Source organism: Metopolophium dirhodum, chromosome 7 (genome assembly GCF_019925205.1).
Source record: "Metopolophium dirhodum isolate CAU chromosome 7, ASM1992520v1, whole genome shotgun sequence".
Taxonomy (NCBI): domain Eukaryota; kingdom Metazoa; phylum Arthropoda; class Insecta; order Hemiptera; family Aphididae; genus Metopolophium; species Metopolophium dirhodum.
In genome coordinates this window covers 4,159,124-4,174,808 of record NC_083566.1, presented here as the reverse complement: position 1 = coordinate 4,174,808, position 15,685 = coordinate 4,159,124, and the positions used below count along the sequence as shown (strand labels likewise).

The following is a 15,685-nucleotide window of genomic DNA, read 5'->3' as shown; positions in this document are numbered from 1 at the left end:
CCCAGACCGAACAACGTGGAATATTACATCGATTTCCGACTACGAGCGAGTGACGACGACTAGAATTATTTATGGATTCACTCTCACTCTCTCTGTATCTCGCTCTCACTCACTCACTCACTATTTTCGGCACGCACACACATATATTACAAAAATGAAAAAAAAAGCCCCAGAGTGAAAGGAAATGAACAAAACGTTACACACTTAAATACACGAGACGAACATTGCACAGATATTGTCGACTATATATGGCTCGGCTCGAAGCACGACGAGAACATACATACTCGTTCGATTTTATACTTCAATTAAAAACCCGACGATGTTCACCATCACCACAGTAGAGTGAAAACGAAAACAATGAACAATCGGTGCTCGTATATGATTTTTTTTCTGTTTTTTTTTTTTCAAAACCTCCTATTCTGCGTATATAGAAAACGCTCCACCCCCACCCCCATCCACGCCCGACAACGTGAATAGGCGAACAACAAAAACGCTCATGTGGTTATCTCAACATCTCAACATTATATATTATTATAAAACAAGCAAACCGATTTTCACGTATTGTTATTTATTATTATTTTACAAATCGTTCATACAATCGGGTCCACATTTTTTATGATTTTTTATAATATAGTATAAAGATACCTGGTGGCACCTACGTAACAAACAACGGTACAAAGTAACTAATCAAAATTATTGTGTGTAACAAATGTAAAGGGCTTGATAACATTACACAAAAATTCTTTTTAAACTCAATATTTCGGTATTGTTTATGTACATATTTATTATTTATACAAAAACTCTAGATATACATTTATTCATTAAAGTGGCTTAATTCTGATTTCCCCGGTGGTTAAGGCAAACTTTTGTGTCTATATAAGGTCTCCTAAATTACCAACTCGAACGTGGCCTATACTGCTTTAAAATTAACTGCACATTTTCCCCACATTAAACATTTTCCTCATGAGCTTTAAATTAATTTAAAGAAATTTTACAATTTTAATTTTTTTTTTTTTTTTAGACAGTCGTGCGTTTTTGCGAGTAGTCATTATTTATAACATATGCTTATAGTTGCAAAAATATATGTACCTATGTACTAGCAAGTCTTCAACCGCGAAAACAATTAACACAATAAATTACAAAAGAAGTTTAGGTTCAAAATCTAAGTTTGATAATATAATGGTTGATATCGCCATCTTAATATTACGTAGGTATTACCTTATAGAATTATTCCATCTTGTATTTCTTGCGTTAGCATATATTTTAACCAGCATTGATGATACAAGCAAAGTTTATCAAACATGGGATTATAATAAAAATTATTTTCCCGTCGTTAAATCTTAAAACTTAAAGCCACGAATAACACATTTACAATTATAATTCATTATTGTATATGTAAATAATACCTTTATAGATGAAATATATTATTTACGGTAGGAACGAATAATTCAATACATTTATGTATCATATATATTATATATTTATATGTAACAATGTAACATATTATGTACCCATTAGAAAGTTATATTATCCTAAAGGAATTAAAATATCTTTTATTATCGAAAACCTATAATCAGTTGTAGACTCTCAGCTTTATAGCATAACTACCCATAGGCCATAATTTATAATACGGAAACTACACATTGGTTTTATTTGTTTGTTTAATTCGTTATGACATTATTTACAAATTGTTTATGATAATATTTTTATGATTACCTACCTCCTTAGAATTTTAGTTAATAATTAATATTTACTTTTTAAAAAACAATACAATACAACTGCATATTAGAATATTATATTTTATCCTAAATGTGATTTATTCATAACAGTTATTAATATTAATTATGTACTTATCGTAATATTTTAAAAACACAAAATTATGCGAATAACACGAATAATATTAATTTCAAATTATTGTGTAAATAATATTTAAATATTATCATTGGAGTATATATTGTACAATGTACAATATATTATACTCAATGATATTATGAATGGGCTACAAACGTTTTCATTTCGTAACTATGGTAAACTATATGTTTGAAAAATGTTCTGTGCTATCTGTATGCAATTTGAATCATAACACTTTTTTTTTATTATTATTATTAAGGCTTCAATTACACAGATCATTAGCCTAATCTAATATTTTATATATCAGAAACTGATAAACATGACCTATTTTAATTGTTTCGTAGATATACTGCATGTATAGCATGTTATAATGAAAATTATTGTCGTACCTATTTAATATAATTTACCACTGGCAAATAAGTAAAAATTATATATTTAATATACCTATTATGTTTATCAACCCTTATCTAGTAGATAACTGTGATAATAAGTACATTGTACTTATAATATATAATGATGTATGTCTGTATGGATGCATGGTAAACGCATACAACTTACTTTGCGCACATGAGCAGAAAAATAATATCCATACCAAATTCACTAGTGTTTTTTTCAAATTACCGTTACTAGCAGATGGAAAAGTCTATTAAGTTAAATAATATAATCCACGGTCAAGTGACTTTAGCAATAATTCGCACATATAATTCTAGTTTTACAACGACAGTAAACAATTCCAGTGCAGTGCACTCGGAGGCAACGTTGTTTTTTTTCCGTTACAGTAATTTGGAAAAGTCCAACCCTTCCTTAAGGTATTACAAACATGGAGAGGAAGAGGACTAAGAGAAAAACCTTATTTTAAATTCGGTTCGGGTAGACGGGTAGTAACTAGAAATTTTATAATAATATCGTCAACATTGTAGGCATCGTAATTGTATAGTTTGTATTAAAGCGCAACCAAACTGATGAGCATTGTGTACAAATCTTTGTCGTGACCCAACTTTTTATAAAGCATTAATTGTTAACATTATTACTTAATCGAGCATTCATGATATTATGCAAAAACCACAAAGGTATCCAATTCTAAGAAAAACAACATTTATCAAAAAATGACAGCAGAACTCAAACGATTTATTTTAATAATTAACCGTAATTATATAAATAATAAAGATTTTAATTTATCCACTCAATATGACATATTATATAAAATAATGTTTAAATTTAATTAACGAAAATGAATAGGTATATACTCGTAGTATAATTCTAATCACTATTAATAAAATTTAATATCAAATTATACCTATATTGTTATGCATTATTCTTTATTATTTTATACCTAATACTTTAACTTATACACCGTGATGTCGAAAATAACTGTCACAAATACCGATCATCATCAATAATTATCCTAAATAATATGATCTTTTGTTAAAATTTCAAAAAAAAAATCATTTTTTTTTTAATTAATAAGATTAAAGAGACTCTTATGATGAAATATAGTATTATCATATTAACATAAAGTAGATAGTTTTAATCGTATAAAAAAAATAACATTTCGCAGTTTTTAATTTTGAAGTAGAACTTTAAATATCGTTTATTTTGTATCTAAATTTATAATTCCTTGTATCTAAATCACAAAATTACAATAAAAATGTATATATAGGTTGTATACTCGTTGAAAATGATTTAAAAAATGTCATAATGATTATTGAAACTGAGGATGAAAAAATTAGTAACAAAATGAAAAAGGGAATATTGCTATCTTTGTAAAATGTGGTTTAGCGCAATCAATGGATAGTGTTCACTGTTCGACGTGTTTGTTGGTATCGGTTTCATTTACACGGTAGTCACGTAAGTAGGAACGAGCCCTCCGTCTGTTTCCATCTCACTCACTATCTTCACTAGACGACCAAATATATAACATGTATATACATATACATTTATGTAATACCTATACATATAAAATATATAACAATAATGTATAGAAATGTGAATGAAAAATAACAGGTTTGTCATGTGTAAAAATACAATTGGAATACTTCATACAGGGTGGCTTGAAAAATCGCACGCATACATTTTTCATTGCATTTACAATTTTTTTTATATTTCAAGCACAAAGTCGTAATATATTATTATTTATCATTATTATTATTATTATTATTAAATTACTCTTCTGAACACGAATTTGAAAATTCTTTTGAAAATCATTTAAGTAACACATTAAAAAAGATAAAAATAAACGCTACTACGGTAGGTACCTAGGTACTCGTGAAAAGCAAATACTAAACAAAGGCAAAGAGAATATTATTTAATGTACACTGTGCTGTATATTAATTTTAATAAAATAAAGAACTGAAAATACGTGGAACGAGAATAATTATAATTTATACAATGAGCGCCGCTCTCTCAAAGCATATACCCTGTACGTGCACGCATACGTGTGGTAGCAGGGGACCGACATATTTCCTGCGTTTGACTACTTCCTCGCCGCCACGAAAAGATAAATGACACCGGGAAAATGAAAAGGATAGAAGAAAATATTCTTTTTCCTCTGCGATACCCTTTCACTGACGTTTTTCCACATCACAAACATCGGTTCACATTATCGATGTCTGAGTACATGACTTATTTGGATTGTGCATGATTTTTTTTTCTTCAATAGCTTTGAACCTCTGGTTTTTTACATCTATATGAAACGTTTGATCTTTAAGACGATTCATGCATTTGCAATATTATTCACTAATATACAATATTATCGTAAATTGCATATTTAATTATATTTTCTGACATATATTATTATTATACCTACCCAACTATTAAAATTTGTAATGGTTTTCAGTTTAAATATAAATAAGTATTATTATGTACAATATATTGTTATAGATTCACAAATAAGTGAACCGCAATGTCTAAGCACCTTGAATCGAATATTAAATTGTATCAGGATATTTAAAGTTAACATGTTGAACGAAAAATAGTTAAACCGTAAAATATAATCAAGACTATGGTGAATAGTGATGATTCAAACCAAATAAAAACTGTTAGATAGATTCAAAAAATAAGTTCAAAATCAGTTAAAGATAAAAAATAATAAATATAGTAAATAATAATTTTTATAATTGTATTAGTTAGTTAATAATAATTAGCTTTTTGAAGAATGAAATGTTTATTTTGAAGTTGATTTTAGCCCTTTAAAATGTTGTACATTCTGTCCGAGTTAAATTAAAAATGTAAATAATTCGGTTTGGGTCGAGTTCAAACAAAAAAAGGTGGATAAGTGGATGTCGCTCTACTGTACAGTAGGTGACAAGTGGGTCACTGTAATGGATGGTGTTAAATTTGAATTCAATGATATAATATCATTGTATAAGAAAAACGATTCTGAGCGAAAACGGTCAGTCAGCCTATGATATTACCAAGTATATTTGATGATATTATTGAGAATAATGTAATTTATAATATATAACCTATTCACGTGGAGCCTTGTTTTCAATTTTCAATCCTTAGCTATAAAAGTTGAACATTTAATACATTTTTAACTACATAAATTTGACAAATTTTGTCAAAATTTAAACTTTAAATGCTTATAAATAAAAACTATGACTAAGGATTTTTAATTTTTTTCATCTGCCTTTGAAACAATAACCTAGGAGCCTTCTATTAAAATTTCAAACTTTTTTACCCAACAAATAAAATGTTATTGATATTTAAAGAAAAAAAACTAAAAAAAAATGAAAACTGAAAAAGTCCGTAAACAGCTCAAAATAAGCCAACATTTTTGGAAAATGTTATGGTGTATAGAATATGCTAATATAAATATTCAGTCAAAATTGCATGTACCTACAGTCATTTGTTTTAGAGTTGCACCAACAACCAAAATCGATTTTCTCAAAAACAGATTTTGTGTAAAAATTCCCGTTTTTCCTTAATTTTTCTTTTGTTTTTCACGTCGCTTTTGAAAACTACTGAGAAATTTTTACTTTTGGACCCCCAAAGTACCAACTAGATTCACTTTCCTATCAGAAAAGTTACTGTTGATGTAAATCCGAACACTTTTACTGTCCTAAAAGGTGATGACAGACACAAAAATAAAAAAAAATAAATAAAAAATATCGTTGTAAAATCAATACATTCATCGCTTCGCTCAGAATCTAAAAGTAGATTTAGTTTGATCTCAATCATTTAACGTGAAGTACTTTATATTATAATATAGTATGTATATTAATTATTAACTGTAAAATATATTTTTCTATATTATTCTATATATTTTCTTATATTTTATTCACTATTATTATTCAATTAATTCTTAAAGATTTTATTTTTATCAATGAGAAATATTATAACTCAAATTATATGTATAATAATAATAAACATGTTATAGTTGTATCAGTTATATTCTTCCTAGGTATCTAAGTGATAATAATAATATAATATTTCAATATCATCGAAACTTTAGGTCGCTACAGAACAATAATCATTATTATAATTTATAGTAGACGCTTTATACATAAATATTTTTTTGGAATTCAAAGCTTTATCTCTCCCATAGTATTATACAGAATCGATATACATAGCTTTTCCATAAATAGCAGGTATATTGGCACAAGAAGGCGTCTCGTCCGCCGCACTGCACCAATATAAATCAAATATTATGATGTATAAAAAAATATTTCATTCGTATGTATAAGTCATATTTTTCAAATACAATATCAAACAAAAACCAGAGAACAATAACATCATCCAATCAATAAAAGATACAAATCACATTTCAACGGACGAATGCAATATAATATATTCAGGCTTTAAAATTAAAATCAACTCTGTATAAATATTTGCCATTAATTGTATGCCCAGTTAAAACAATTATTATTATACCAATATTATTGTTGACTAATTTAGGTAATAGGTGGTACACGAATGACGTACAATTTAGCATTCGATATTCATATATATAAATTGTTATAATCCTATGACGGTTTCTGAACTATACCTGTACGTTTTGTAAAATTATAATAGTGTGAAAAAGTACTGGAAAATTATATATTTAAGTCTGAATTAATGAACTTTACGTCAACGCAGAATTAATTTCATCCACGACAAAGCTTCGAGTAGGTAGTATTAGTTACCCCATAAAGTGATTAAATTTGAATTACCCTATTCCAAAAGATTTACGTCGATATATTTTCAATCGTATTCATTACTGCTCGGCGCGTATACGAGATTAATGGAACATGTAATGAGCGTTCGAGTAGACAAATTAAAGGCAAATGCTTTAAGAATGTTTTTAATAAAACAATTTACCAACACCTGCGTGGGGCCGATCCATTTAAATTAGTTGAAGTTATGGGGAAATTAACAGGCTAGCTGTTATAAGTTTGTACAATAGTTTCATGTTCTGCAGCGGCGATCGATCGTCGCGCGCAAGTTTGATTGCAACTTTTCACATTCCATGGAGACCGGAGATTATCGTTGACATGAAATTTAGTAGTGTCGCCCGAGGCTCTGGGTCATCCAAAATAAAAATAAAAAAAACCTAAATTGAAAACCGCCTAGTCTAGGGAATTTTGTTGCTAGTGTTAGTGTAAGAAAACTCATCCACTGGATAAAAATATTTATGGTCCGACATACAATTTGTCGTCCAACGTCCCCGCTGGTTACAAATGTTTTTCTTTACGGGCCAACGGCTTTTAATTGGTAGATTGAAATTTATTATATCTTTGCGTCGGAATCCACCCTGTAGCCCTTTGGCCTTTTGGTATATATAATATAATTACGATTATATAGTATACTAGCTGTCCCGCCCGGCGTTCCGCGTGCCAGAGATTTTTTTTTTTTACAAATTTATAGGTAAAAAAGTGTATATACCCTATTCCTAATAATTATAATAGTACCTAATACAATATGTAATCAATGGCAACCCTATAAATAAACAAAAAAATAAATACTCTTTTTTGTGAGCTGAAAAAACTCATGTGTGGCCTACCACTGAGCTACCTAGATATAGAAAGAATATATTGGTATAATTTTTTACTAAAAACTGTCCGATAGTATTTGAGTAATAATCAATTATGAGTTCAAATTATTACATCCGATCAATTGTATTATATGTACCTAACCTGTGACAACCATTTATGTTAAAAAATAAGTACTAATTTCTACTTATTTGCTACTGTTAATACATTATAATATGGCAACCAATGGCAACCATTTATAAATAAAAATAATTTATAGAAAAATTCCATTGAATAAAGGTCTTTCAGTTTTTCCCAAACTTTCCAATTTTTCTTTCCCTAAAAACCTCATTCGGAATATTACGAACATTTAAAAAGAATCAGCCAAATTTGTCCAGCCGTTCTTTACTTATGCGTTTAGTAACCAACAGCTTCTCATTTTTATTATATAGACTATAGATAATAATATAATATATTAATATGTGTATTATTATTATTTTCACTGATTCGTTGTGGCCACAAAACCACTTTGTGTTCATTATGATACATTTATTTTAGATTCTGAGCGGAGCGGTGAATGAATTGATTTTACAATAATGTGTGTTCCTTGCATATAATATAATAATATTATTATAAAGCTTTACATTTAATATCATTACACCAGTCAAAAAGCTACAGCAATGACACTGAAAATACTGTCGCTAGGTAGTAAAATAAAAAAATTAAAAATAGTATAGAAAAAGCGTCTCTGTTATTACGATACCATAATACCATAAAACAATAAATAACCCATTTAGTAATTTAGACTGAAAGTGTTGTTTTAAGCCTTACCTGCCAATCTAAAAATTTGGACAGTGTAATATTGGAGTTTCACAATACATTGGTGCAATAAATAATATATATTATATTACGAGTGCCCTTATCGAGTATCAAATAATGTAAATTATTGTAGTACATATATTTTATGTAAACAATAATGCTTATAGTTGTATACTCTTTAGTTGTGTTATAAGTTATAACAATAATCAAACTATCAATTTAATAAGTATACGCGTATATGGTTCACTTAGAATAAAACATTAAATTAAAAGAATGTCTTAATTATTAATTGTTACTTCAAGTAGGTGAACTGATGAAAATTTTGATCTTATATTTAATATATCTTAGGAAGTTCTAGTGTTCTTCACAAATATCTGCTCAAACAATCATAATTTAACCTGATTAATATCATTTTATGAGGGTAAAGTTTTATTTTTTTTCCATAACCAGAAACTAAAACTTAATTATCTAAGAAACATAATATTATGTTACAATTGATTTTTGTTGAATAAAACTTGTAATATTAAACAAAATGAACCAAGGAAGTAACTTACTTTTAATTCAGATTTTACTGGATACAATACATTTATCTATTTTATTTTATATTGTTAGACAGGGATGATTTAAGTAACTGTTGATTAAAATTAAAATTATAAGAAAAATAACACAAAACTATTTAAATAGTAAAATTAGATACCAATATCTACTAGGCCATTACTTACAAAATATACATTAATATGTTTACGATATTATTTATAGTGAATATTTACATTTTTAAATTACCTATATATTTTAAGTTCAAAAATATCATAGCATTTATAACTATAAAGCAATATCACTTTTTTATTCTTGATCCGCCATCAACAACTAAGATTTGGCTTAAAACAAATACTAAAATTATAAAATATTTTTGTTACAAAATTGAATTTTTGAAGATTAGATAATCTGACTAGCTGTCATAGATGAACGGAATAACGGATAGTTGACATTTTTTCAATTATAATTTTTTGGATTTTTTGGTAGATACTCATTACATATATTTTCCGGATCAGTGTATCATTGAGTATTTTCAAAAAAAATTTGGATTAATTAAAAGATAATAAATAGATCTCGGGAATATTAATAAACAATTCGTGAGCTGATAGTTCTAAATATGTATCGATTTCCAAATAGAAGCCCATCGTTAAAGCTAGTACGAATCCTCAGTTTTTTTGTAAGTAATGGTAGTTTTGGTAGGGTGGTTGAGTTTTGTGATTTTTGTAAAAGATTGGATTTGTTAGATGAATAATATGCTACAGTCAGAGATAAATAGGCGATATTTGATTTCATTGGGCTTAATTTATATTGAACTAGGTACCTAGTTTATTTCTACCTGTGTATATACATATATGATGTTGGGAGTTTCCTATAATACGGTCAAACTCGTCTTTAACCCATCCTGCTTTCATGAATGTTATTAGCGTTAAAGGCACCTGCTGGGGGGAGGGTCAAAAAGGCCGTTGCTCTCCTGAGAATTTTTAACTGCATGTACTTTAATAGAAATATCACTATAACTATTATTAGATTGTAAGTAATTCTTATATATTGGCCTGGGTGGGATTTTATCCTGCGTGTGCGCTTGAATTGGCGGGAATAATTCAAGTTTTATGATAGCTTTTGAGATTAGATTATATTATATTATGTGTGGTTATCAGATGAATATTGGATATATTATTATACTTATTGCCCAGTTGATAAAGTGACGAAAAGGTATATTTTCTATACCAGTAATAACAATGTGAGATTGATACTTGATAATTTGTCAAACAATAGTTTTGTTGGAAAAATAGATGCAGAATTTATTATTTGAAATGCAAATTCAAATGTAATATTGTCATTTGTAAATTGCAGTTAATTGACTAGCAAATGTAGTGCGTTTAGTGCTTTGATATATTTGATTTGCGGGATGCCTTTAATAGTGTTGAATATAATTCTCTGGTTGCTCGATTTTATTAAAACAATGAAAACTGTAGAGACTTAAAATGTTCACAAAATATTTGTATTAGCATATGATTCATATAATTATAAGAATATTTTCGATCTTTTTATATACAGTTTTTAACTTATTAGACATTTTTTTACTTTTCTGTTTTTTTTTATTTATTTATTTATGGAACAATTTTTGATTGTATGTAAAAAAGCATGAAAATATTCAACATTTTTCATAACTTTTTCTTGCTGTTATATTTAAAAATATGATAATTCATAGTCCTTGTTCTTTTATGAGCGTTTTAAATCATGAACATTTGTAAATTATTTTGTGGTTAAAAATGCATAGCATTTTTAATTTTAATACCCAAGGTCTGCACATTTGATACAAGATTCCTCATAAGTTTTTATTACTGGAATTAAATAATAACGTTGAGTCACATTTATTTTTATGAGCGTTTGAAATTCAAATGTTGTTGAAATTGGATATTATTCAAATTTCAAACGTAAAATAACGATTCATCTTCTTAAAAGATTTTTGTTATTTCAGGCATTTAAATTTTATTTTATTTAAAATATGATTTTTGAAAACTAATTTCATGTTTAAGAACCAAAAGCCACGATAACTATGGTGAACAGTATTTTTTGATTGAGGTAAACTTAAAATTAAGAAAAATTAAAAAGTTGTTTTAGATTATTAAAGTTCTCTCTGAGATTGCCAATTAATAAAACATCATTTTTGGAAACGTTTTGAAAGTTGAATTATTATTTTTCATTAAGTATTAAAATAGTTATGGAAGTCTCAAAGTTTAAATAGGAGTTCGATATGTAGATGAGTTGTTTTTTATATTAGTAAGACGACGAAGAAACCGGAGTAGGATATGCACGATGACACCACACCCTGTGAGATGCTTCGTATTTTATAGGTATAATGATATTACGTCCTAAATAAAATATTTATTTTAGTTATTATTTAATATTTTTAGACGATTCCCTCTTTATAGTAATATATATAGTATATATACAACATACATAATAATACCATATAGTGATATCGCCATCGCCATGTTTATATTTTATTATAAGAATATTATTTTGTCTCGTAGTATGCTTTAATAGAACACTCTTATAGTTTTGTACAGTGTGTGGTCCGTGACACATCGGCAAGCTGCTCCTTTCGCCGTACCACGATATTCGAATCCCGAAAAAGCAAAAACTAATAAAGTCCCAAAAGTAGAAGCAATAACAAACACGACGCGTTTTCGTTATCATTTCGATCACGTTCGAATCGAACCCCGTCACGGACCGGCTAGTGGCACGAGGGGGAGGGGGTCGCTTCGGTATCTCCAGGTCCGTTCCCGCGGCTCATATCTTTATAGGTACTTATAACGGTTTGTCAAGAGCTAGAGTCGGCCAGATACTGCGCCGCCAATCGACCTGGTGTGTTCAGGAAATCCACCTCCCCCCCCCCCCCCCCGGTGGTGTAGTCTGCAGTAGTTGTCCTTTGCTGTTTTCATTTCAGACATCGTCCGCAGGTCATCTATCGTACTTATATCATCGCGGGCTTTCATCAGGGTGGTGCACACTGAACTGCACAGTGATGCGGTATGTCTGAGAGAAGAAATCAACTCATACATCTACTCATTATACAGGCTGATTCACCATACATGCTCAAACCCCACAATTATCCTCTAATAATGAATTTGTTCATATTCTGATTTTCGGAATTTATAAATATTATACCTACTTAAATGCCATAAAAATTATTGAAAAATTATTAAATAAAAAAATTTCCCACCCCAATTTTTTCTTGGGGTGAGCATTCTATGAGCATTCTACCCTGTATAATAGGGTCATCGATTCATCCTCGGACAGTTTATAATAATATTATGTGCCAAATATCCCTTTCTAAAAAGGAAAAAAAAGGTTTCACATTTGTTCCATCATATTACGGCCTTGAACAGCTCGGTTATATCGTCACAGGAGATTTTCATTGTTGCTAGTTTGGTATTTTTTTTCACACATTATTATTACTACTTATTTTTCTCTCTGATGGTAAAATAGTTTTCGTTTTGTTTATTTTTTTTTTTGTCTCACGTCCTTTAGTAATTTATCGACAACATAATACTTTATTAATAAGTTTTGACTTTCTGAGTGAAAGAACTACACACCAACATAACTACGTACTAGGACATACACGAGCGACCTTTCAAATTTTATCTGAAACAAACCATTCTTTTTTCTTCCAACGGGTGTTTTTTTTATTTCTCTGCGAAGATAGTTTTGATAGAAAACTAGATTTAATACCAAACTCGAAAAAAGTTTGTAGAAAACTTTTCAAATCGATTTATATGGTAGGTACTATATATTCATACCCTATTGTATAATTACTAAGTATGAGACTAGGTACTGAATTTATGTAAAATAAAAACAAAAACAAAAATAATAATAATTTTTTATTAAGATTGAATTTAAAGTTGACTTTTTTTCGTTTGTTTCTTAGAACTCAATCAGTATATTAATATTATACTATTTTATCGAAATGTACCTAATTTCTTACATTCCATAAATCGACAAATGTACACTGTATCTATATCCCATACATATTAAAAACTGTCAGAAATGTTTATATATTTTAACATATTTTATTAATAATTATTTAAATAAATATAATTATCACATCACCTTAAAAAGTATTGATATAATTAATAAATACTGACAAAGTGTTTACTATTTATCAACAAAATCTATCAATAAAATATTAGCTAACATAATTTAAAACTAATATTTTTTTTTTTTATTAATTAACCCGCAGCAACTTAGGCCATTGGGTAGTTTTTACTGAGTGGGAGGGTTTGTAGGTTTTAAACACGTTTACACAGTTTGGCAGATTTTTTAGTGGGCACCCGTGGGTATCTGCCATGCCCGGGTGAAGGATGGCGGCACTTCTCTCCGGACACCGTGACTTGCCCGAAGAAAAATGCCGCCTGTGGCCGAGGTTTTGAGCCGGCATCAGTGCGCATCGCAACCGACGCCTTAGTCCGCTCGGCCACTCCTTCCCCCGGTTAAACTAATATTATATATTTATATTACTGATATATTTAATTGTTTATGTTAATCAGCAAAATAGAATTGAAATCAATTCAGTTTAAAATAATATAAATATTGATTTTGTAAAGTTTTTTTTTGGCAGTAATCCCTACTCTTAAAATAAATTTTATTAGGGCTTGCGGGGTAATGAAATAATGCGATCGTCAGATATTTGAGTAACATTAACTTTTTGTTAGGTTGAATCGTATACAATTTAATTGGGCTTACTATGTAAAGTTTGCTGTTTATTTTTATTTTTTATGACGATCGATTTACAATAATGTTTAATGATATCAAAACAATAAATACTTACTATATTTATTTTGAAATGACATCAATAATCATCATCATTTTTTTTTTTAATACGACCAAACGAGATTACAATAATAATAATCATAATATTTTGATGATTGTTCCTATAACGTTCGTTCGTGTATTATAATAAATAATAATACACTCGAGATCAAAACATATATTATGTATAAGAGAACAATAATATTTCCCAGGACAACAGTATAACAATAATAATATTAATACAGAATACTAATGGTTATGATCGACACCAAATGATATAAATTATAACTTGCATAATACATGTTGCAGTATGCATAACATTGTATCCATGATGCTATTTACTATTAATATCGAATTCTGTATATTATGAGAAAACGCAGAAATATTTCTGCCCAACGCGGCAGCAGTAACGGGATACTCGTTTATCAACCAAATACGGTTTGGTATAATATCATCATGTTGTGCGTAAACAAAGTCTTGTGAATCAATTATAATTCTATATAACAGCCAAAATTAGATAGGGTTGAATGTCATAATATTATACGTTTAATGACGTCGTCGGTGGCGTGAATTTATAGCCCGGCCGGCAATTTGGATGCTGTGGGCAAATTAGGAATGTTCGAAGAGTATTGTCATAGCACCATAACAATCGTAAGCAAATAATTATTAATTATTATTTAAATAAATGGAATTTAATTCCACCACAACGCTGCCGCCATTACTAATTCTAACACACGATGACCTACAGTGAAATGCACCCTCCAGACGTTCCGGAACATATTATAATAATATTCCCCCGTGGCAAACTATTTCGGACGGGTGAGCACTCGACCCATCTCGTTATGGCGCGCAATTGAAAACCTGGAAGCAACAACATGACATATTTTCCAATTAATAAAATTTTTTTGGAGCACTTAAAAATGTTTTAAAATATGACAAAAAAATATATTTAGATCCAACTTCAATTCGTATAAGTAATACTGTATATTAGCCAGTCACAAATTATCAAAATCAAATTATTATGATCTCAAACCAAAAAATAAAACTTGGAGATGTCTGATTGTTGTATTAGGAAATAATTATTGTCTTAATAATGTGCATTCATTTTGACCAAAACATGGAGATGTCTTGTTGTTGGTCTTCAATATTAGTATTAAAATAATGAGAAAAAACTATAATATGACGAATCCGTATCGTTTATTATTATTATTAAAAAAATATGCATATTATTTACTATAACATATATTTTATCCATATTATACAATCGTCGTCCGATGGCCACTATAATACACATATACATGTGTGTGTGTGTTGTTTATTTCAATAGGTATTATACTATTATATTACATGATTATTATATATTATTTTTTCCACGATTCTACTGTATGAAACGTTGAGCGAGCTTATGATGATCTACAGTGGAAAGTGTTTAACCGCTTATGTAGCTAACGCGCAAAAAAAATAATCTACCCTGTACTTATACATAATAATATTTATATTATTTACCCACATACACGTACATACACAAATGCGTTAATATTGTTTCGTATTTTTTATTTTACAGAAACGCTATGCGGACCTCACGAGAAGCGATTGCTCAACGATTTATTAGACCCTTACAACACACTAGAGAGGCCAGTAGCTAATGAATCGGAGCCACTTCAACTTAGTTTTGGCCTTATGCTCATGCAAATCATAGATGTGGTGAGTTACAT

At 28.8% G+C, this 15,685-nt stretch overlaps 1 protein-coding gene across 4 annotated transcripts in view; it reads left to right on the top strand.

The window, feature by feature from the left end:
- The window catches only part of LOC132948496 (neuronal acetylcholine receptor subunit alpha-7-like), an 82,770-nt gene that overhangs the window by 31,658 nt on the left and 35,427 nt on the right, over window positions 1–15,685 (top strand). For all 4 annotated transcript variants that reach the window (XM_061018988.1, XM_061018986.1, XM_061018987.1 and 1 more), the window contains exon 2: window positions 15,535–15,674. In XM_061018988.1, coding sequence (XP_060874971.1) covers window positions 15,535–15,674 — 140 coding nt within the window. The remainder of the gene's footprint in view (window positions 1–15,534; window positions 15,675–15,685) is intronic.